Here is a 24,658-nt window from a genome sequence, read left to right as displayed (position 1 = left end):
AAAGAAACCACAAGTCCTAGCAGATATGTTTCTTTTTGCTAGTCATCCAAAGGACACAGCTGGCTCAAAGCAAAGGCATTTAATGAAATAACACATTAAGAAAAGTAGCAAAAAAAAAAATTCCCCCCCAAATCTAAAGCACCCTTTTGGATAAATATTTACGCCATCAAATGGAAACGTGATCACACACAGAGACTACATGGAGAGCCAACTCACTTGTCATCAGTATCTTTTGGAGATATCAAGCTGTCCCCACAGAGTCTGCTGGTCTTTAGAGGTCCATCTTTGGACTCTGAACACACGGACTTTGCAAGTAGGTTCTGCTGGACCCTTCTGCGTGTCTTGCATGACAATTGCTTGGAGTTATTCTTCGGTGCTAGGATCCCTGGTAGTTGTTGCCAACTGTAACAGGAACACTAGAGGCCAGGTACGGATTGTACCTCTAATTCTTACTGGCTTCAGCTGGACTTCTTAGCTAGGAGGACCTCTTCTCCCTGAGAGGAGGTTCTGAGAGTAAGAGACAAAGCCAAGATGGTGGAGCAGCAGCCAAAGCACAGTGAGCTCCTCCACCTCAAAAAAAGGCAACACAAACCCAAGCTCTCCAGTTACAGATCTCCAGAGAAATCTAAGGAAAAATTGCAGTGAATCGCTTTTCCAAGCCAGACTAGTACAGGGAGGCAGAGTGGTCTATGGACACAGAGAATGGGTCTGCCATAGAGAAGATTCTTCAAGAAGCAGGTAGTGAAGAGTACTTTAGGGAGGACACAGGGAATGATTGTGCATCAGGGAAAGAGCAGATCCAAGATGCGAACTAAATTGCCTTGTTCTGTACCACCTCAGTCCTAGATCACAGATCCATCATGGACTGAAGAAAGGACCTGTATTCCGATAGCACATTCTGGAGTAAGGAGTGGCTTTAGGTGCTGCACTATGTATAGATTAAGGAGGAAATTCAGATGCAAGAAATAGAGGTATAGCTCAGAACACAGTATGCTGAGCACTTTGACCCTCTAACCCACTTTGAAGCCTGCAAAGGAATAACCAGGGCCAGAATCTCAAACAAAAGGGGAATTTACAATGTTTTTACTCTAAATATCCGTTTTCCAGCAAACTGATGGGACTGAGGGCAGCAGCATTCCCCTATGACTCAGATCCAAACTCAGATCCAGGACTTGCAGAGCTTACTTATACCAGATGAGCTGCAATCAGACTTTCTTTGTTCAGTCTACTTTGGAAGCTCCAGCAAGTCCCTGAGATCCTAGAATAGCATAATTTCAAGACCTTCCCCAACAGAAATACATAGAAATGAGACAAAACATCAAGTCTGAAGTCAGGAATTGGAGTGTAAGAATGAGCAAACAAAAAAAGAACTCCACCATAAAGAGCTGTTATACTGGCAGAAAAACTCAAGATACCAAACAGAAGAGAATCTTTCCCAAAAATCTATAAAGCAAAACCTCAGAGGAAAAAAAATCTTGAACAAAATTTCAATTCCAATGACTAGAAGAAGTGAAGCAAAGGGTTTTTGTTTTGTTTTTTAGGTAAAATGTTTGTATAAATAAAATGTGAGTGCTGAAGAAAAAAGTGGAAAAGAAATGAGGATTATGGAAGAAAGGATTAGAAAGGGAATTAGCAGCTTGACATAAGAGGTATAAAATCTTGTTTAAGCAACAAACTCCCTGAAAATTAGAATGAACCAAATAGAAGTTAGTGACTTCATGAGGCAACAAGAAATATTAAAACAAAGTGAAGAGGGCAACTAGGTGGCTCAGTGGATTGAGAACCAGGCTTTAGACAGGAGGTCCTGAACTCAAATGTGGCCTCAGACACTTCCTAGCTGTGTGTCCCTGGGCAGCAAGTCACTTAACCCCCATTGCCTAGCCCTTACTGCTCTTCTGCCTTGAAACTCAAATAGAGTATTAATTCTAAAATGGAAGGTAAGGGGGTTTTTGTTGTTGTTGTTGTTGTTTTAAGTCACAATTCTAAAAACTTAGAGACAAAGGTAAGGTATCTTGTTACAAAAACAGTTGATATGAAAAACAAAACAGGAGAAAAAAATTTAAGAATTGTTGGAGACTGAAAGTTAAGCAAAAAAAAAAAAGTTTAGAAATCATAATTCAAGAAATCTTAAAAGAAAACTGTCCAGACCTAATAGAACCAGAGGGCAAAGTAGAAATAGAAAAACATTGATGGGTGATCTCCTGAAAATAATTCCCAAATGCAAATTCCTGAGTTTCCAGGGCAGTGATGGCGAACATTTTGGACCTTTGTGGGGACCCTATGCCATGCTCCACCCAGTGTCCATACCCTGCCCCCATCTGTGTGCCCCTCCCACCCCTGCATTCAGGGGTGGGGCTGGGGGTGGGACCAGGCTTCAGGATGGCCACAAGGAGGCTCCAGTGCCACATACCCTCCCCTTGCATTCCTGGGGTAGGGCCAAGCCAGAGGTCTGTAGGTGCCCACAGAAAGGTCTCTGTCACAGTTCTAGGGCTTTTACAAGCCATCAAAAAGAAAGAGGAGACCCAGCCAGGATCACCCATGATTTTGTAGTCACTGCCATAAAGACCAGAGATTGGAATATGATGTTCCAGAATGCTTACAACCAAGAATAACTTCCTCAGCAAAAATAACTCTCATGTGAGGCAGGAGGCAGGGATAGGACCTCTCTCGGAGCATTCCTGATGGAAAGACCAGAGTAAAGTAGTCATTTGAAATGCAAACAAAAAGAAAAACAGAAAAGTAAACAGAAAAGAACAGTCATAAATTATAAAGGACAAAACAAAAATAGATTACTTTCTACTATGGAGAAGTGATATTTGTGTCAGTGGAGAGGCAGTGATTGAGGCTTGAATCTCACTCTCATTTGCATTGGTCCAAGGAAGGAAGAAGACACACACAAAACAAATACACACATATATACACAATTGGATAAGGAAACACATTTTACTCAACAGGGAAATAGGCCTGGTAAGGAAGAAAAATGGCGGAGAAAATTAAAGGAAGGATAAATTCAGGAAGGCAAAAGACAGGTAATTGGCTCAAAGGATGGAGTGCTGGGTCTAGAGTCAAGAAGCCCAGAGTTCAAATCCCACCTCAAACAACAACTACTACCTGTATGCTTATAGGCAAGTCACTTAACTTATGTTTACCTTTATAGATACATACATCCATATGTGTGTATTTATTTCTTTTTTCTTTTAGACATCCAAATTGTTTTGTTTGACTCAGCATGGTTTGTTTTTTAAACCCTCTACTCCTGTCCATACTAAGTATCAGTTCTAAGGCAAAATAGTATCAAGAGCTAGGCAATAGGGGTTAAGTGACTTACCCAGGGTCACACAACTAGGAAATATCTGAAGACAGATTGGAACCCATGTCCTTTCAACTCCAGGCCTGATTCTCCATCCCACTGAGCCACTTAGCTGCCCCTGGCTTTGCATGTTTGTAATAAGGATTTTATTTTTCTTTCATTTTTATTTAAGGATGGCAAGGATAGAAAAAAAAGTGTAGATTTTTGCTGATTGAAAAAATTTTAATTAAAAAAAAAAAGAAAAGCAGAGATATTACACAGTCATAAGACCAGTGGGTGGGGGGAACAACTTCAGTGGTTTTTCCCACTCCGGGTGCAGAGGTTGTCATCGTTATCATCATCATCATCATCATCATCATCAATCATAGATAGCATTTATATAACACTTTAAGTACTTTCAAATGTTTTACATGTTATCTCATTTGATCCTCACCACAACTCTATAAAGTAGGTGCTTATTATTATTATCCCCATTTTTCAGACAATGAAACTGAGACAGAGAAATTATACCATTTCTATGTGTTTCTATGAGTCTTCTAGCAACCACCTAAAATAATAGTGTTTCTTTAAGAGATTTATCCTGAGTATTGAGTGTTTGGGAGCACAATGGTGTTACAATTACTTCATGCTTAAGTTTATTTTTTAAAATAGAATTCAATAAACTTAGAAGCAGTATAAAAGAAGTTGAGGCATAAAGAGGTTTGTTCTAAAGTCAATCAAGTCAAATCAATCCATCAAAAATCATGAAAAAACAAATCCTGGGCATTTAGCCTTCTGACTATAACTACGAGATGAATAATAAAATGTGTTTTTGGAATTGCAGGTGTAAGGATAATTTTAGGTTTGTGACCTAATCTAAATTAATTTGGCCATCAGAGAATATCCCAAATAAAATACCAAAGTCAGTTTGGAAATTTTATGGTGGTTTAATTAATATAGAGGGAAGGAATTAAGGAGAAGACGTCAAAGACCGACATGAGGTCTTTTCAGAAAATTAGAGGCTTTCTTAAGAGGATAGTATTTGGAAGGTAAAGGAGAAAAGAATCAGCCTAAACTCCAAGGGAGCTCAGAGAAGACGCCTCCCCTGAAATAGGTTACTAAGCTTCCCCCAGTAGGGTATCAAGGACTCTCACCACCAAACCTGGACAATAGCTGCCACCATGCCAAGATGCCAAGACACTCAGCATGCTGCCACCAGCCACCTCTCTGCGCAAAGAGGCCAGAGAGAGGAAGTGACACGAAATATATAGACAGTTTTTACATCACTTTCCTGTGTCTTATAACTGACTGAACCATATTTACTTTTTCTTTCTTTCTTCTATTATACCTCATTTTTGTACCAGCATTTATTTTGCATTTTACATCTTTGTAATGGGTTTTCTTTTTCTTTCTTTTTCTTTTTTTTCCTTTTCCTTTTTCTTGTTTTTCAATGGATGAAGAGGGAGAGAAGAAAAGAGAATTTGGAATTAAAAAGAAAACATAAAAAGGAGGAAAATGTAGCTAAAATTATAAGAGGAGTAGTGAATGGATAAAAAGATCTTTGCAGTGAGTTTCTATGATAAAGACCTCATTTCTAAGATACAGAGGAAACTGATTTAAATGTATGAAATAAGTCATTCATAAATTAAAAAAATAAAAGCCCAGTTCATATAGCCAAACAATCAGATATGATAGACAGTTTTCAAAGGAAGAAAGCCAAGCTATAAATACTCATATGAAGAAATGTTCTAAATCAATAGAGAAATGCAAATTAAAACTACTCTGACATTTCAAACCATTCATTTGGCAAAGTTGATAGACAAGGAAAATGAGAAATCCTGGAAGAATTTTTGGAAAACATCTATGTTCTTGTTGTATTGGTTCAGCCATTCTGAAAAGCAATTTGGAACTATGACCCCTTTGACCATTGATGCCACTTATAGACCTCAAAGAGATAAAAGAGAGAGAAAGAGAGAGAGAGAGAGAGAGAGAGAGAGAGAGAGAGAGAGACAGACAGACAGACAGACAGACAGACAGACAGACAGACAGACAGACAGACAGACAGACAGAGACAGAGAGAGAGGGAGGGGGAGAGAGACAGAGAGAGAGAGAGGGAGAGAGACAGAGAGGGAGGGAGAGAGACAGAGTGAGACAGAGATACAGAGAGAGACAGAGACAGAGACAGAGACAGAGACACAGGGAGAGAAATAGGACCCATATACATACACTATGACCAACCACAATTCGAAAAGCCTGATAATAGAAACTGCCACCCATCTCATGATAGAAAGGTAATAGACTAAGAATGTATGCTGACACATGCACATACACATGTGTAATGTATTATAATGTGCATACATATGTTTTCTACACCCGTGTGGTATGTTATAGATAGTATATTGCACACTTAGGTATATATACATTTAAATATACAAACATGTATTTTCTATACTCCAGACACATGTATGTGTGTGTGTAGCACATATCTAATGCAGGAATTTGTTTTGTTTGACTATATACTTTCCTAACATGGGTTTTGTTTGTCTTGCCTTATTGGTGTTGGGCTAGGGAGAGGTGGATGGAAAAGAAGGCAGATTTTTGTGAAAATAACTTCAAATGTAATTCAAAATATGGATATGATCTGAACATCTAGAACTTTAGATCCTGTCAAAGGAAACTAGCCACAGGATTTTTTCCTTACCTGGTTCCTAGTATTCCATATATATTGGATCGACAATGATCTATTGAAAATAATTGAGCCCTTTTCTCCAGTAGAGGCATAGCCAATACATGGAGTCGCTCTCCCAATTCCAAGTTACGTTGATAAATAATTGGAGTTTTCTTGTTGTGGTTACTACGTCCCCTCCGTCATCTCGGGGTTGGGCTATGTATACTTCTAACTCTTTGGCTTAGTGGTACATTTCCCTCACTATACTCGTACACTGACAGTAATCAGTCAGAAAGACAATTGGTTTTTTGAAAGGATATTTGTAAGGCGGTGTAGTAAGAACATCTATTTCCTCTGTCTCTGGCTCCCAGTGCAGACATTGCTATTTGATGGCCAGGACATTTGGGGGGAATGTGGAAGTCCAAGATTCCCTGCTTTCCCTCCTACCTCTTAACCAGTCCTCCCCACTCTCTTTTGCTAGATCTTCACCCAGGTTTTACTTGAATGTCTCATCGGGTTCTGTTCTGACCCTTTTTCTCTTCTCCCTCCATGATAATATGATTAGCTGCCATGTATTTCATTATCATATCTAGGTTTAGGATTCTCTGATGTATTTATTCAGCCCTGATGTCTTTGTAGATATTGTCAAGCCAAGGACAAGTCAACATGTCCAAAATGGAACTCCGAATCGTACCATAAATTGTCAGCCCTTAACAACTTTTCTGTTATTGCTGAGTGACCGTCTTCCAGTCCCAGGCTCATAGCCCAAGTGGTCATCCTTAGACTCCTCACTCTCTTCCCCCTCAAATTCAAACTATAGCCAATGCCTGTCCACTTTCCTTTGTAATAGCTCTCCAATGCTCTGTATTCTTTCCTCACCACCATAGGTCAAGCTCTGATGATCATCTCTTGCCTGCACTATTACTGATGGCTACTTTGCCCGCCACACGATTCTCTCCACTCCAGCCCATCCTCCATGTAGCTGCCAAAGAGATCTCCCTAAAACCTAGTACGACCATGTCATCCTCATATCCAATAAACTTCAGTTATTCCCCAGAATTTCCTGGATCAAATACAAAATCCCATTTAGTGTTCAAAACCTGCATAGCCGTCTGTCTCGACCCCTTCTTTAGTCTTCCAAACTCAGAATTCTTTTGCCCTCAAGGTCTTTGCATGCTATCAGTTTTTTAAAGTAACCCAAACATATATTCTATGTTTTAGTTCACATTAATGTTTATGTATGTAATTCTGTGGAATTACTGCTTTTTTCTATTACTTGAACTAAATGACTTTACTTTGAACGGTTTTAGTCTACTGACTGATTTTTTAAAAAATAAACCTAACAGATGTCATTCCTGTTTATGGATCACCTTCACTTCCAGATTTACTTCCCCAGTCCCAACTAGGCTCAAAGCATGGCAGTGGACCCTCCCTGTAAGAAAAGAAAACAACAGAAGGGAATGATACGGGAATACGTGTAATACTCTACCCTTGTAGTCTCCCATCCCCTTAAGAAAGAAGGGAGATCTGTTTCATGATGCTTTCTCAAACTGAGATTACATTCAGGTCCTTTTTAGAGTTCTTTCTTTTAAAATTTACTTTTCTTATTTTATTTATTCAAAATTTACCAAGTACAAAAAATAAAGAAAAATCCAAGCCATGAGTGCTTCCATATACAAAGAAGAAAATAAATAATGGGCTGCATATGAAACGATAAATCTCTATATTATATATAATAAATACAGCATGTCACTTTGAACACTGTCTTTCTTGTCTTTTGTTTCTTTTAGTTCATTTCTGTACATTAAAAAATTTTTTTTCAATACTCAAGGCAGGGAAGGGAACAAGAGAAAGAGAATTTGGAGTTCAAAATTTAAAAAAAAACTTGGGTTAGAAAATATACATGTAATTGAAATAAACAAAATATGGACATTTTAAATCTTTTAATAGACCTTTTTTCTTCCTTTTTTTAGGGAGCTGGCATCACGATTGCTAGCCCCCATCCTCTTCCAAAGAACCCTCATCAAATTATACATAAAAAAAGAAAAAATTTTGTATAGTTTTTGTATAAAACAAATCCATCTATTTGCCATGTCTAAAAAGATGTCTGTCAGTATTTTTAGTCTATCACCACTCTTTCAGGAAGTAGTCAACATGCTTCAAAAATAGATCCTCTGGAGCTGTTAACCTCTCTGTCATATCCATTTAAGCACTTGTATACCAGGCACTTTGGGACCCCCAAGAAGCCCACTTTGTAGTGGTATAGATAAAATGTAAAGAACTATATACGGGATTGATAAGACTATTAGATTTTGCAATTAAGAGATTGTTGGTTACTTATCAGTTGAATAAAGTTGAAGTCAAAATGCTAATTCAGAAGTCCTTGTTCTTTGGACTTGAAGAGGACTAAAATGGCATCACAATATCAAGGTCAATGTTCAGTGTATCCCCCTGTGGCTAATTCGACCAATAAAAGCTTGAAAGGCTTTACCCACAGATTGAACACTAATAGTACATGTAGACAATTGGACTGGAGATGGCTCTAAATTTGTGGATCTCAAATATCTTTTGAGCTACTGCAATTCTGTTGTGCTCTACGAGTACAGCATCTTCTCTGATGATGGCAGGTCATGCTGGATGGTCCTGTGCCAATGTCTCACAGTCCTGATCAAAATTCATCAGAGAGACTTTGTGGAAGCAATTCAATTTCCAGGCTGGTACTAGGATACTGTCCACATTTCACAAGCATACAATGAGATTAGAACAATGGCACTGGTAGACAGCCTAATACTTCTCTCCTACACATTCCTTTGTAGCCTCCCAAACAATAAGTTAGCTCTGACATGGTGGACAACTTCTTAGCCTGGAATGTTAGAGAGTATAGTGGAAGAAGATGTTTTAGTTTAGGAATACGAGATGATGAAGAGAAAATAAGAAGGAATTCTCCAATTTTTCTTATCATTGGCTTCCTTGAAATAGCTGAGTAAGAGAGTCTCTGATTAAAAGGGTTGGGGCATTTTAGTATTTTTATTTGCATAATTCCAAATTGCTTTTCAAATGGTTGTGCTTAACAGTGTACTAGTATGCCTATCATTCCACAACCCCTCCAACATTGATTGTTGCCATTTTCTGACATTTTTGCCAATATTTGGGATATGAGATGAAACCTCAGCATTGTTTCAATTTGCATTTCTCTTGGTATTATTAAGTTGGAACTCATTTTTGTGTGGTTATAAAAATTTTGCAATTCTTCTTTTGAGAATTGTTTATTCGTGCCTTTTGATCATTTATCTTTTGGGGAATGGCTTTACTCCAATATATGCATCTATCTATCAGTCTATGTATCTATGTATGTATCTATCTATCTATCTATCTATCTGGCTGTCTATTTGTCTATGTACACATATGTACATCTACCCACATGTGTGCATACACATATGTATATGCTTACACATATATGTCCATACACTTGGATAACAAACCCTTATCAGAGAAATTTGATACAAAGATTTTTTCCCATTCAACCACTTTTCTTTTTATTCTCAATGCATTAATGTTGCTTGTGCAGAAGCCTTCAGTTTCAAGTTCCAACTATTGCTATAAACATGGTATTATGTTCCTTCAGTTACTTTTATCTTTTTTTAATGGGTCCCTGTTTGCTCTCTTCCCCTCTTCCCTGATGCCATATTCTTATTTGATACTCCTTTCTCTTTAGTGTTTTGTTTATTAGTTCCTTTTCCTCTCCTGCATTTATCTAGTCATATACTCTTCTCCACTATTTTTTTCTCTCAATTAGTCTGGTAGATTTCCTCCTTTTTTTCCTCTCCTGTAGCTAATCCTGTTCTTTAATTTTTGGAGTCTCTTTCCAAAAAAGGTTTCTCACTCTATTCATTATTCAACTTCCCTTTCTGTTTACTATATAGACCCTCATTCTCTGACTTCTATAATTATCTGGCACCTCTCTTTTCTCTGTATTCTTCATAAAATCAAAGCTTTCAAGGTTTTCAGTCTGGGCTTGACTTTTAAGTATTTTCTGCTACTTGTAGGGCTTAACCCAGAACAATGCAATTATTACGTGTCAGAGAGTACACTGCTTCATGGTGTGACCCATCTCCTATTATGCCCCTGATTCTGCAGCTCACCATTGATTTATACCACCTCTTATTGACTTTTTTCTGCATTTGGTTGAAATTTTTCTCCCTATTCCCAAATTCTTTCTACCCTCTAAATTCCAGTTGCCCTAGGGGGTTCAAATGCCACCTACCTTCCTAGGACAAGTAGACTTTTTAAGTACCAAATCCCACAGGCTTCCACCAGTGCAAGGTCCTCACCATCTCTCAACCCATAGGAGTAGTTATCAGTGGAAAGCCCTCTTCTTACCCACTCTACTGTAGATTCTTTTTCTGATATTGGTCTCTTGGTTGTTATTCTTACTATTATTGGTGACTATAGATGAATCAATGCTTTTTTTTCCCATGGGACTACTTTACAACATGGGAAGGTATGTAAAGTTGTGATGGGGAGAAGCAAGTTATAAAGGAGTGAGTGATGTACCAGGTCATCCGTAGTCATCAGATTCCATCCATAATACCCATTGTCTTCCTTTCTAAAGTCATTTCTACCAGATTTCTGCTTTTACTCCTGTCTCCTTTGTGAATTTTTTCTTTTTTTTCTTTTTTCTTTGTGAATGTTTAAAAAGACGTCTCCCACTGGATTTCTCTGTTGTCACTCTTACTATGACTATCATTACCTGCTGCATTTATTCATTCATTCTGCATTTCAAGTGTTCAAGAGGCATATAATTGTTTAGTTCTGGTTTCCTTATGGTGAATCTTGGATTTTGCAGGACAGGTTGTCCTGGATAGCACCCTAAGCCCTAGTACTCTCTAGTACTTCTTGCCTCCTTTTTCTAGTGGGTGAAGAATAGTCTTGCATTATTCAAATTTCTTTTCCTTTGCTTTTGAAGATCTTTCTCCTGATGGCTTGAAGAACTTCTGGCTTCTTGAATTGTGAATATTACCACAAAGTATCTTGAAGTTTGCAGCCATGGGTGTTTTTTCTAGACATCTTTGAATTCTTTCAAAAAAGAATTTAATTTTCTATCTTTAGAAGTCCTGGGTAATTTTCTTCTATTATTTCCTTTTATATAGTGAATTATCCTTGTGATATATTGCTGTAGTCTCTTTGCTAGAATTTATTTAGTATTTTTGCATCAAAGTTCATTAAGGAAATTGGTCTGTAATTTTCTTCTTTTGTTTTTGGTCTTCCTGGCTTAGGTATAGGCACCATATTTGTGTCATTAAAAAGGAGAATTTGGTTGGATTCCTTCTTTGCTTATTTTGCCAAATAGTTTGCATAGTATTGAGATGAATTGTTCTTTAAATGTTTGATAGAATTCACTTGTGAATCCATCTGGCCCTGGGGATTTTTTCTTAGAGAGTTCATTGTTGGCTTATTCAGTTTCTTTTTCTGAGATGGGATTATTAAAGTATTCTCATTTAGCCCTTTTGTTAATCTTGGAAATTTATAATTTTGTTAATATTCATTCAATTCACCTAAATTATCAGATTTATTGTCATATAATTAGGTGAAATAGCTCCTAATGATTGCTTTAATTTCCTCTTCATTGAAGGTGAAATCAATCTTTTCATTTTTGATATTAATAATTTGATTCTCTTCTTTCCTTTCTTTAACCAAATTAACCAGTGCTCTATTTTATTTGGTTTTTATACAACCAACTCGTGATTTTATTTAATAGTTCAATAATTCTTTAAATTTCAATTTTATTTTCTCCTTTGATTCTTCAGATTTCCAATTTAATCTTTAATTGAGGACTTTTAATTTGGATTTTTCCCTAGTTTTTTTAGTTGCATACCCAATTCATTGATCTGCTTTTCCCCTATTTTATTGATATAAGCATTCAGGGATATGAAATTTCCCCTGAGTACTGCTTTGGCTATATCCCATAAATTTTGATATATTGTCTTCTCATTGTCATTCTCTTCAATGAAATCAGTGATTGTTTCTATGATTTGTTCTTTGGCACAACCATTTTGAAGAATTAGATTATTTGGTTTCCAGTTAATTTTTAATTTGCCTTTCCATGAAGTCTTATTGATTATAATTTTTATTGCATTGTGGTCTGAAAATTGCATTTATTATTTCTGCTTTTCTGCATTTTGTTGTGAAATGTTTATGCTTTAGTACATGGTCAATTTTTGTATATGTACCATATGCTGCTGGAAAATAGGTATATTCCTTTTTCTCCCTATCTGATTTTCTCCAGATAACTATTAAATCTAACTTTTATCAAATTTCATTCACTTCTTTTACTTCTTTCTTATTTGATTTTTGATTAGATTTATCTAGTTCTGATAGGTAAAGGTTGAGTTCCCCCACTAGAATAGTTTTACTGTTTATTTCCTCCTTAAGATTCTTTAGTTTCTCCTTTAAAAATCTGGATACTATACCATTTGGTAAATATATGTTAAGTGCTGCTACTACTATAATACCTTTCATCAAGATATAATTGCCTTCCTTATCTCTTTTAATCAGTCAATTTTTGCTTTAGCTTTGTCTGAGATCATGATTGCTACTCCTGCTTTTTAAAAAAATCTCAGTTGAAGCCCAATAGATGCTGCTCCAGCCATTTACCTTTACTCTTTGTGTATCTATCTACCTCAGACTTGTTTCTTGTAAACAACATGTGATAGGATTCTGTTTTTTAATTCACTCTGCTATCTGCTTCTGTTTTATGGGTGAATACTTCTCATTTACATTCAATTGTGATTACCATCTCTGTATTCCCCAAAAACTGGGATGTGGGAGAGGAGTACTGAATGAGGTTAGAGTCATCAACTCTAACCTGGTCTAAGGTCCTTGGTTTTTGGTTTTTCTTTTTTGTTGGGGTTTTTTAAACTTCTAGATTCTGAGTGTCCTAGACCATGGTGATAGCTGAAGTTGCTTTAGCATTGGTGCATAATTTCTGCTTTGGAGAAATCTGAGAGTATACAGGATTTAAGAAAATGTCTAGTCTGTCATCTTGTTGCTCGGGTGATTTGAAGTTCAGTTATTCTTAAATTACCTCTCTTTGAACTATTTTTTAAAAAGATTGCATATCTTCTATTTTTAAATTTTTTTTCTTGCTGTTTCATGGTTTCTGTTTGGTCTATTTAAATTCTGAGTAGTCTATTACTTGGGTAAATTAGTTTACCACTTTCTATTTAAATTATTTATTCTTTTCCAGTTCTTTCCAATAGAGCTTTAATTTCATTTTTTAAAATCTCTTACCCTATTTCTTCTAGATATTCCTGTAATCCTTGGAAAAAAATCTATACTTTGCTTTTGAGTTTTTTTTTTCTTGTAGCTATGGTAGAGATACTATCTTCTAGGTTTGACTTTTGAGTATCTGGGAGATTTATGTCTTTCTAAATTTTTGTGGTTTAGCATGCTGGTTCTTCAGGGTTCACTCATAGACCCTGGGCTGAAGTGTTTCTATCTCAGTGATAGTCAAAATTGTCTCTGCTGCTTCTACTCATTTCAAAGGGTCACATTATGATTTTTCAACCATTCTGGGACTTTCTAGGAGCTAGACTCTTTTTGCTTTTGAACATAAAACACTGAATCCTATATTTATCTCCAATCAGGCTTGAAGGCCTCCATCTTATTTGCATAGAATTTTCCTGACAGATTCACTTTTCTATTGCCTATAGTTTCTGGATGACTTCTAGAGTTAATAAAGTCACTATATTTTCTCCTTTTATTCTTTGTTTATTATTTGGTCTGTTATTATTTTTAGATTTGTCTATATCTTCTTCTCAGTAAATGTAGAGAAGCTGAGTTATCTGCCTCTGTTCAAACATCTTAGCAGGCTGATTCTTAATAGAAAATACATTGGGGGGCTCAGTGATTGGTGTAGCTAAGTGCAAATTGAGAGAATAGTACAAAGGGAGTGTTACACTATCAGGAAGAAGGAATAGTGAGAAAGAATAGTAAAAAAAAAACACTGATTGTATTTTCCTTTTCCTAGAAGCAATTTTATCCTGTAAGTACCAAAAGAAAACATCTCCTTCAAGATTAGAATGGAAGAAACTTGGACCCAGTGTCTCCTTTGTCTATTATCAGCAAGCTTTTCAAGGTAAAAAGTTGTAAATTTGTGGGTTATTGGGAGGGGAAATGGTGAAACACTATATATAATCATAATTTATCAATTGACAAAAAGAGAACTTAGCTGGTTTTCCAAAACATGTGAGAAAATGTCCATGAAGCTGTTAAGGCAATAGTTGTAAATATATGATATGTAGAAATAAAATTAATCATTTGTATCTCTAAGCCCCCCTTTCTCATTTGAGTCCTTCAATACACAATACCTTTTCTAACTGCCTCGGAAGCTCAGTGACTCACCAAGAGAAGGTAATCAAATACAATTTTTTAGTAGGAAATAGGGTGTTTCAGCAATAATGATGTCATTTCTGTCCCTTACATACTCTAAGAAGTCTGCTGCATTAGCGGTAATGCCCAAAGTTTGAAATAGGTGCATATATCCATGGAGCTGAGAGGATTATGGGCTTACAGAAAAAAACACTTATCCTAGCATTGCCCTGAGAACATACAATCATAGTAATAGCGATGAGGTCTTCTATTTTTTAATAATAATATTGAAATCAAATTGATTTAATCAAATTAATTTCTCACAGAATCTGAAATGAAATCAAATTAATTTCTCACAGAATCTGAAATTTAAATGATACATTGAGAATACAATTGAATGTGATACAGTAAAGATGAGACCTTTCAGTTTTGGAACCTCATATCTGCAAGCTATACTAATTAATGACACTTTCTTCAGGATATAAGTAATAATCTAAAAGGTGCATTTTATGATTTGATTTTTTATGATTATGATAATGATTTGATTTTTTAAAAAACCCTAAATGCTATATAATTAAGATTAAGTGTATTATAATTTAATCCATTAAGCACAAATCAAATTTTTCCATTTCCAATGTCTGGCATTCATTAGTTATTAGAGAGATCCACATAAGAAATTAAAGTATTAATGACAATGGATTTTTTTTAAATCCTTACCTTCCATCTTAGAATCAATACTGTGTATTGGTTCCAAGGCAGAAGAGTGGTAAGGGCTAGGCAATGGGGGTCAAGTGACTTGCCCAGGGTCACACAGCTGGGAAGTGTCTGAGGCCAGATTTGAACCTAGGACCTCCCATCTCTAGGCCTGGCTCTCAATCCACTGAGCTACCCAGCTACCCCCAACAATGGATTTTTTAAAACAAGTCTAAAAAGAGAATATGGATAGAATTTTTAAAATGGAAAATAGTGGATTATTGATTGTTTATTTAACATTTTGTTCATAAATTCTTTGTTAATTATCAATAATTAAATTTATTATTCCACTTACTATTTATTATGTAGTTATTCCATAATAATTGAAATAAATTATTAAAATGGAAAAGAGCAGAAGTATTTCTCCTTTGAAACAAGATGCTATTCATAAACTTCAAACTATCAATGCTTTGGAAATCTATAATTTTAGTATTGTGCATGCTGTCCACTCTGATATAGATCTCTATAACGTATTGGATTTTCTTTGAGAAAATGTGACCCCAAAAAAATCCATCACTCCAAACACAATCTGATGATTAAGTATAGGAAATCTATAACCCTTTAGCCTTAAGTTGGTTCTCAACAACACATATACAGTCAACCACTTAAGCTCAGCAGAACATAAATGAGTGAATGAAAAAGTATTAAGTACTTACTATGTGCCAGGCATTGTGCTAAGCCCTTGGGGTTCATATACAAAAAGTTCCAGACCCTACTCTCTCAAAGCTTGCATTCTAATAGAAAGATATATCAGAGAGGGAAGGACACTTAGTTCTGAGAAATCACAGATCTAGAAAGTCCCATCCACAGAAGATATGATCGATAAGGAAATGTGGAGTGGATTATAGTTCCCAGAGAAGGGGTAAAGAGGACTGGCTGGGCAAAAGACCAGTGGTGTGAAGAAGCTCCTTACTAACTTTTTCCCACCACGATTTAGAAAGTACGCTAGATTTGATTCTGATGGGGGGAAAGTCACAGTGAATTTTCTTTCTAGCGCAGGGCTGCTTGAGGAGGAAAGGCAGAGAGAGGGGGCTGAGACACTGAAGACAACGTGTTGTAAAAATATATTTTAGACCTCCATAAGTGAAAGAGGGACAAGAGAGGACACAAGCACAGAAAGAGAATTTCCGGGCTAGAAATCCAGGGTTGGCCATGATCATGGCCCCAGTTGTGTCCTGAGCAAGGAACAAATCCTGGAAACGTAGCTGTGTTGCTCTGATCTCAGAAACAGAGCTGTGACGAAGTTCTAGCCTTTACCCCAGTGTGTAAGCCTTCAGGGAATAACCGGGGCATCCATCCTAAACCAAAGCGGAGCTCTGAATCAGGCTAATAGTGACTGAATCCAGCACTGGTCTGCTGAAACTTCCTACCGGGGAATATTGAAAGGCACAGGAGTGTCTGTAGAAAAGACCTCATTAAAAAGCTAAATTGGCCAAATGGAAAAAGAGATACAAAAAATTCACTTAAGGAAATGTTTCTTTAAAAAATTAGAATTCTCTCCCTCCTACCCCACCCCAGTTCTTTGAGGAGGCAAGCAACATTGGGAGGGAAAGAAGTAGGAACTCAATGTTTTTAAATTATGATTTTTAAAAATTTACATGTAATTGGGAAATATTTAATGATGTAAATAAAAATATATTTTAAAAAACAAGTTATGGTGTGTGAATGTAATGGCATACTATTGAGCTATAAGAAATTTATAAAAAGGATAATTTCAGAAAAATCTGGGAAGACTTGTAGGAAGAAATGCAAAGTGAAGTAAGTGGAACCAGGAGAATGATTTATACAGTAACAAAAATATTAGAAAGAAAATAAACTTTGAAAGTCTTTGTAATTCTGACAAACATAATTCCAAAGGACTCAAGATGAAACATGCTATTCACTACCTGACAGAGAGCTGATGGGCTCATAGTACAGATTGTGACATTTTTTCTTCACTTCTTTTCTTTCTTTTGATATGTCCAATGAAGGAATTTTCTCTATATGACTATACATTGTATGGGTTTGGTTTTTTTCTTGTTTTCTCAATGGAGAAGGAGAGGGGGAGGAGAAATGGAGAAAATTCAGAGCTAAAAATAAAATTGAATTTTAAAAGGATTCATTAAAAGCATTTAGGCAGTATGATTATTATTTAATTTTAGGTATTTTATTCATATTTTTATGAAATTATGATCTCTTTTTGTTTAAAGGTGATTTTAAGGATCGAGCCGAGATGCTCAATTTTAGCATCAGAATTAAAAATGTGACTAGAAATGATGCCGGACAGTACCGCTGTGAAGTTAGTGTACCGTCTGACCAAGGCCAAAACTTAGAAGAGGACATTATTACTCTGGAAGTATTGGGTAAATAATTCATTCTTTTTCATTTAGTACCATTCTAATATATGAATATGTTGCCATGAATTCTCTTTAAAAATTTCTTAAAGCATGTCAGCTTTTTATCCTCCATTCTTATGTAGAATACTATAGAAGGTACAATAATAATAAAGAAATAGCTCTCAATGGTTGGACTTCTGTGTATGTGTACTTTTTTTAACATTTTGAAATTTATTTTTCAATTTCATTGGTTTTCTATGTAGTATTATTCATTAAATTTTATGCTTTTCAGTATATTATTCTAAAAAGGGGTCCACAGTTTAATTAGGCTATGAGAAGGATCTGTGATACAAATGAGCTGAAGAATCCTTGGCTAGAAGCCCAGAAAGATAATGTGTCCCGGATCACACGGAGTTTGTGGCAGAGCTGGGATGAATGTCCAGCCTTCCTGATTCAGTTCAGTGCTTTTCCCATCATCTGACTTGTGCACGTTGAATGAGATAATCACGTCTCTTCCAACAATGTGGCATAAGGACAAGGCAAAAGTGATGAAGGATATGTGAAGAGTCATTGCGAAGTAGTTGATAAGATTATGTTTCGGAGTTCCTGGATTCTTGGCTCTGTCATTTAACTAGCGAAGCCATTGAGCCACCCCTGAGCAATTCAGATTCTTCCCTAGTGAAAAGGACAAGGTTTGACTTAATGATATCCTTGTGGTTCTTTTGTGTTCTAATATTATATGATGCTCTTTTTGTTTTTTACAGGACTGATGATTTATGACTTAATTTCCATTTGTTTTAGTGTTATTATTACTATTTCCAATGCTACTAAATGCAGCCCTTTGAGTCTTGGCTGGACACTAGAAAATGATGTGACTGGCCCAAGAGAGCACATGGCCCAGGGGAATTCTCTATCAGGAGATCTGGCCAATTCTGGGCTTTTCTTGGATTTAAGGAGGATTTAAGCCTTACCCAAGGCATAGAATGTAGCCTGTAAGCCCTTGTGGTCCAGGTTAGAACTAAGCATCTCCTCCCAATGGAGCTAATCAGCCTAGTTTCCAAAATGCCTGCAATGGGGTGGGTTGGTCTTGATCTTTTGTCTGGAGAGCAATAATGAGGATAACAATGAGAGATACTCACATAGTTCTTTAAGTGTGAGCGCAACAGTGGCTGGAGGGATATCTCTTGAAGACCAAAAGAATGGGATACAGAGAAGTCTATTGTTGCCTGGCAACAGAAATGTACATTTACTTTATAAAATCAATAATCTGTACCATTTGTTGTTTAGTGGCACCTGGTGTTCCAGTATGTGAAGTCCCTAGCTCAGCTCTGAGTGGAACTGTCGTGGAACTCAAATGTCAAGACAAACAAGGCTTTCCAGCTCCTGAGTACACTTGGTTCAAGAATGGTGTTCATTTACTGGAAAACCCCAAAAGTGGCCACAAAATCACCAACATGTCTTACACAATGAATAGAAAAACCGGAACTCTGGTAAGATGATTTTGTCGACATAAGTAAGTAAAATGCTCACATCATTTAGCCATTTGCATAACGTAGTGGCTAGAAAGCCAGCCTGGGGATCCAGAAGACCTACTCTCTGCCCTCGTAATTGTGTGGCCATGAGCAAGTCACCCACAAAACTTCCTTAAGACCTAGTGGCAGAGGAGCCACCAATTTGCCTTGGTGGAGAGATGTTGCATACTAAGAGTTTCCTACGTTTCACAGGTCCAGCACCACCCTTGTCCCTATTACACACCTCTAAAAATAAATGGCTGTTACAAATGCTAGAGCTAAAATTATGCAGGAAAAAGACAGCCTGTTGCCTGGATACTGACAGCAGGAGGGACAGCAAGAAAAATGCAACGTGAGCTTGTTACAGATGGTCCAAAATGAGCAAGAATGAAGAGGATGCTGCTATGGATGGGGAGAAAAACAGGGATGGAAAGCTGAGTGGATGTATGATAGGTTAGGGCAGGGTCCCCAAATTCTTATAATGGGAATTGGAAGGAGATGGGAGACAGACTTCCGCTATTCTGTTCCTTATCTGCAAAAATACAGAAAGCACAGGCTCTCTTATTAGTTACCAAGAAATACTTGAGTAGCCTCAAAGATATTCTGATCATTCACGGTGCAATCAGTGAATGTCATAGACTACTTCTTTTGGTATTATCCATTCTGTCCTAATCAGATAATCCAGATTTTTCCATAATGCATGAAATTCTGCTTTTGAAGGACACAGAGGAGTCATTATAAGAATGTGGTTTGTGGGTGATCTAAAAGGAAACAAGACACTTGAAACTAATCTGTTAGTAAATCTCTTTCATTTCCACATTTGTGGGGTTTTCTGAGAGGTATGAAGGAACATTGGACTTAAAGTTTGTTTTTTAGAGTAACATTAAGCAGTCATTTTTAAGTGTCTATTCCACAAAAAATTAAATATTTGAAACAATTTTATTATTTTTAAAACACGAGAGCAAAAATGTTCATTCCTTAAAAAATTCAGCTTCCTTTCAATTTCCTTTCAGGAAATGTGTATTTGTAATTAGAAGCCACATTTTGGATCTTTAATCTGTTAAAGGCTTAAAGCAAATTAAAAAGATCCTTGTTACTGAGATCTTGTCCTCATCACTTTCAAGAATCAGCAGGGACAGTCAGCAGGTCCAACAGTTTTTATGCAGATATTTGTGGGAGAGAAAAGACTGCAGTCACACCTTGCTATATTTACTTTTTCAATTTATTTTTTCTCAAAGCAGGTGGTAGAGCACAAATGCATGTAAATCTATTTGCCATGGATAGCTTCTGCCCTTGAAAGATCTTATGATATCAAAGGAATGACTCAAAGGAATGAACAATTATATAAGTTCATTATATAATTAAATAATAGACAGCAGAGGCGATGTATGTTTTGTAAAGCTTATTAATGTATATATAGCGACTTTCTTCTCACTACTCAAAACTGGTCATGAAAACCATTTTCTTGTTTTATTCTAATTTATATTTTGGTTTCCCCTTGGTTATTGATTGGGATTTTTTGTTTTTAAAACCCTTCCTTACCTTCTGTCAGTGTCAATTCTTTTTTTTTATTTTTAATTGTCATGCAAAACATCCTTCCATTGTTGTAAGAGCAAAGTCATACATAGCCAAAACCCCAAAAGCAAACCATAAAGACACAGATGTGAAAGATGACTCCAACAGTTCACTTTCTGGAGGTGGATAGCATCCCTGTCATGAGTCTTTCAGGATTCTCCCAGGTCATTGCATTGCTGAGACAAGTTTTCATCGATAATCATCATCCATGATTGCTGTTATTGTGTACAATGTTCTCCCAGTTCTATCAGGGTCAATTCTAAAACAGAAATGCAGTAAGGGCTAGGCAATCAGGATGAAATGATTTGCCTAAGGTTACCCAGCTAAGAAGTGTCTGAGGCTATATTTGAACCCAGGTCCTCCTGACTCTAGGTCTGGTTCTCTAATTTATATTGTTAATTATCAATGGCTCTGAATTTATGGTGGCTATTTTGAGTAGACTACATATTTTGAGAAAGAGAAGAACATTCTTATGGCGTTAAAATAAGCCAAGACTACCATTTTCCATTGTCCTTTTTCTTTACCATTAAAAAATAAATAAGAGAAAGAGGGACGTGGGAGCGGTAGAAGGTGGGGAAAATGGAGCAAGCCAAACTCCTGATAACTTTTGTCAATTTCTCATGTAGAACAAGAAAACAAGCTGGTCTCCAGGGTGATGGTATTTCCCTGGTTTCATTCATGACCAGCATTAACAATGCTTGGTCACTACTATGTAATATACCTACTAGGTAGTAAGCACTTAATATTTATTGAGTCTAACTGATTGATTAACTGAGTATGGACCTGCTTCAGTTCTCTACTATTGCCAAGCACCTGCACGATGAAGAAGTTGCTCCAATCTGAAAAAATCAACAGGCTAACATTATAGATTTGTAAGATTGAGGACCTAACCAACCAAGTGTTATAATGGCAACTATTATGATCACTCAGTTTCTGCATCCCTTAAGGATTATCAATCAATCAATAAATGGACAAGCATTTATTAAGCCCTTGCTATATGCTAGGCAATGTTGAAGGTACCAAGGAAAAAAGACAAAAATGAAGTATCCCTGCCCTCAAGGAACTTACATTCTACTAGGTGAAATGTCTATAGTAATGGTAAGGAGAGAAAGAAGGAAATGAGGGGAGAAGGGAACCAAATCTCCCCTCCTCCACCTCAGTTGAGATCGTCACAAGAGCTGGAGTCATTCCCCAACTAATAAACAATCAAAAGATATGAACAAGCCATTTTCAGAAGAAGAAATCCAAGTTTAAAATAGCCATATGGAAAAATGTTCTCAATCACTCATAATTAGAGAAATGCAAGTTAAGACAATTTTGAGGTACCACCTCATAACCATCAAATTGACAAAAAAAAAAAGAAAGAAATGACAAATGCTAGATGGGAAGTAGGAAAACCTGTACTTCAATGCATTCTTATTAAAACTGTGACTAAAAAAAATAAAATAAAATAAAATAAAATAAAATAATAAAACTGAACTAGTCCAATCATTCTGGAAAGAAATTTGGAACTATAACCAAAAGATATTAAACTGTGCCTACCTTTTGCCCAGTAATACAGCTACCAAATCCTCAAAGATATCAAAGCAGAAGAAAAGGTCCCCATAGATGCAGACATTAATAGCAATCTTTATGTGGGGGCAAACTGACCTAGTACTCATCAACTGAGAAATGGCTGAATAAGATGTAGTACAGGAAGGGGATCAAAGACTATTGTGCCATATAAAATCATCAAGGGAATAGTTTCAGAGAAATTGGGAACACTCGCATGAACTGATTCAAAGTGGAGAGAGAATGAGGAAAATAATTTATAGAATAAAATCAATATTGTAAAGGCAGACATCTTTGAAACACTTTTTAACTGGTCAATGCAATGACAAAACACATTTCCAAAGGACTTATGATAGCAAATGCTATTCACCATTAGAGAGACCTAATGGATTCGGAGTGAATATTGAGACACATTTGCCTTTCTTTTCCTTCTTTTCTTTTTTCTTGTTTTGGCATGGCTAATGCAGAAACTTGTTCTGTTTAAGGATATCTCATATATGTGTGTATAAAATATATATTTGTAACACATTTGGTTTTTCTTTCTTCATGACTGAGGGAGGGAGAAAAAGAGAGAATTTGAAACTGAAAACGTAAAATTGAATTTAATAAAAATAAGAAAATAAAGAAAAAAATAAAGATAAAGAAATCATTTAATGGATAGATTTTTAGGGGAGAAATATTTTGAGTCAGGGAGACCAATTAGGAATCTGTTCAAATGGTCTCCTCAAGAGATGATGAAGGCCACACTAGAGTAGAAGGGTGCCTCGCAAGTATTACTTGAGATACGACAATACATGTTAGAGATGCTTTGGAGGGTACTGTGGGCAGCTTGAAGAAAGACTGTGTGGGGAATGAGAAAGAGAATTAAATAGGGCAGACTAAGAGTACTGCTTTACTTCATGGAGATTAAACTAGATGGCAACCTGTGTTTCCTTTCTCCCTTCTTCAGTTATGGTCAACAAAATTTCCCAAGGAGTAAAGGCTTCTGGGAAAATCATATTAAAATTTGACTCAAAATCTTTCTCTGTTTATTTCTGAATAGCTCTTTTTAGTCTTCTTTTTTTTCAGTGTTGTTTCATTGTGATTAGAATAAATAATAAAAACACTGAGCAGATCATTTGGCACTAATTCCTTTAACTCTAGAGTTACAAAGTCTTAACTTGTTCCTTTGAAAAATGCAAAGTCATCAGATCCCAGAGAACTGAATAACAACCAGAGATTCCGTGGATACTGGAGAAATCCAAATCTGTTAATGTGGTCTAGACTCCAAACTTCAGAAAGCATACATTGACCATTTCTCTAGTATCACTAGCAGAAAGTACACAAAGCTCTCGTAGCCGATGGCTTATTAGCTTGCTTATTTACTTTGTGAAATTTTGAATAAGTTTTAAACTGAAGAAATGGCATTAAATTCCTTATCATCTGACATAGAAAAATCTACTCTATGCAGTAGATCGGACCGCTCACAGAATTGTTAAACAGTATGATTTGCTTAATTAGTTCACCAGTTAATGAAAATCACTCTTTTTTTCCCTTCTATAAATAGCAATTTAACAGTGTTTCAAAACTTGACACTGGCGAATATTTTTGTGAAGCTCGCAATTCAGTTGGACATCACAAGTGTCCTGGGAAACAAATGCAAGTAGGTAAGTAAGAAAGCAATGCGCTTAAGCTGTCCATGTGGGCATGGAGTGAGTTGCTGAAGAATTCAGCATCGCTAGAATAAGTAGTGAGTGGAACCGATATTAAGGTAGAAATTACTTCAGAGATCCTGACGTTCACGTGATGCTCTTTCGTCCTTCTAAAAAATGGCATGGAAGACAATAATACCATATTACTCAATTTATTCATCGTAGGACCCTGAAATTTGGCCATTTTACCCTTTATTATTCAGGTTTTGTTGTGGTCATGCCCACCTCTTTGTGATCCTGTTTGGGGTTGGTATTTTGGCAAAGAGACTAGAGTGATCTGCCATTTCCTTCTCCAGTTAATTTTGCAGATGAGTCACTGAGGAAAACTGGGGTAAGTGACTTGCTCAGGGGTTAGATTTTTACAAAGAAAGAGGAGCCTTCCCACCTCCAGACCCTGCCCTCGTCTCCACCTGGCTGCCTGGAATTGTTCACACGGGCCCCTATAATTTGTCAGACGAAGCTCTTTTAAAGTATTCCAAGCAAATTTAGTGAGGGTTGACATTTTTTCCCTTTTCTTCCCTCTGTCTCCAACTTGAATAACTGGGAAAACAAACTATGTTGACTCAATATGTACGTGGTGGGTAGGGCTGATAACCAGGAGAACTAGTGATGTCCTCATTTCTATCCACCCTCTCACTTTAGATAGAGTGAAACCAAGAACCAGAGAAATTGCGTGTCTTTCCCAGGTCAAACAAGTAATAAGTAACTGCTGGGGTTCGAACCCCAGGCCTCCGGCAAGACTTCCTCCACTGTCTGATGGTGCTTCAGGAAGGCTTTTGCCCTCATCTTCTACCAAAGTAAAAAAAGTACATAGCTTGCAATAGTGCTGGCTTGTGTCATCGGATCTCTTTTTGTTTGTGTTTAAATTCATTTTTAGAATTTTTATTCCACTTATGTTCACTTGCTGCAAAGGTTCTTCACAATTATACTTAGAT

General features: G+C 36.5%; 1 protein-coding gene across 7 annotated transcripts in view; it reads left to right on the top strand.

The window, feature by feature from the left end:
* The window catches only part of JAM2 (junctional adhesion molecule 2), a 98,792-nt gene that overhangs the window by 54,537 nt on the left and 19,597 nt on the right, over positions 1–24,658 (top strand). For 6 of the 7 annotated variants that reach the window (XR_008918283.1, XM_056825999.1, XM_056826001.1 and 3 more), the window contains exons 3-6: positions 13,987–14,094; positions 17,270–17,422; positions 18,683–18,885; positions 23,579–23,678. Coding sequence is in view for 6 of the 7 variants with exons in the window: in XM_056825999.1 (XP_056681977.1) it covers positions 13,987–14,094; positions 17,270–17,422; positions 18,683–18,885; positions 23,579–23,678 (564 nt within the window). In the remaining variant the exon portion in view is untranslated. The remainder of the gene's footprint in view (positions 1–13,986; positions 14,095–17,269; positions 17,423–18,682; positions 18,886–23,578; positions 23,679–24,658) is intronic. The other variant, XM_056826000.1, reaches the window with a different exon arrangement.

The sequence above is a fragment of the Monodelphis domestica genome, chromosome 4 (genome assembly GCF_027887165.1).
Source record: "Monodelphis domestica isolate mMonDom1 chromosome 4, mMonDom1.pri, whole genome shotgun sequence".
Classification (NCBI taxonomy): domain Eukaryota; kingdom Metazoa; phylum Chordata; class Mammalia; order Didelphimorphia; family Didelphidae; genus Monodelphis; species Monodelphis domestica.
This window is presented reverse-complemented; position numbering and strand designations above follow the sequence as displayed.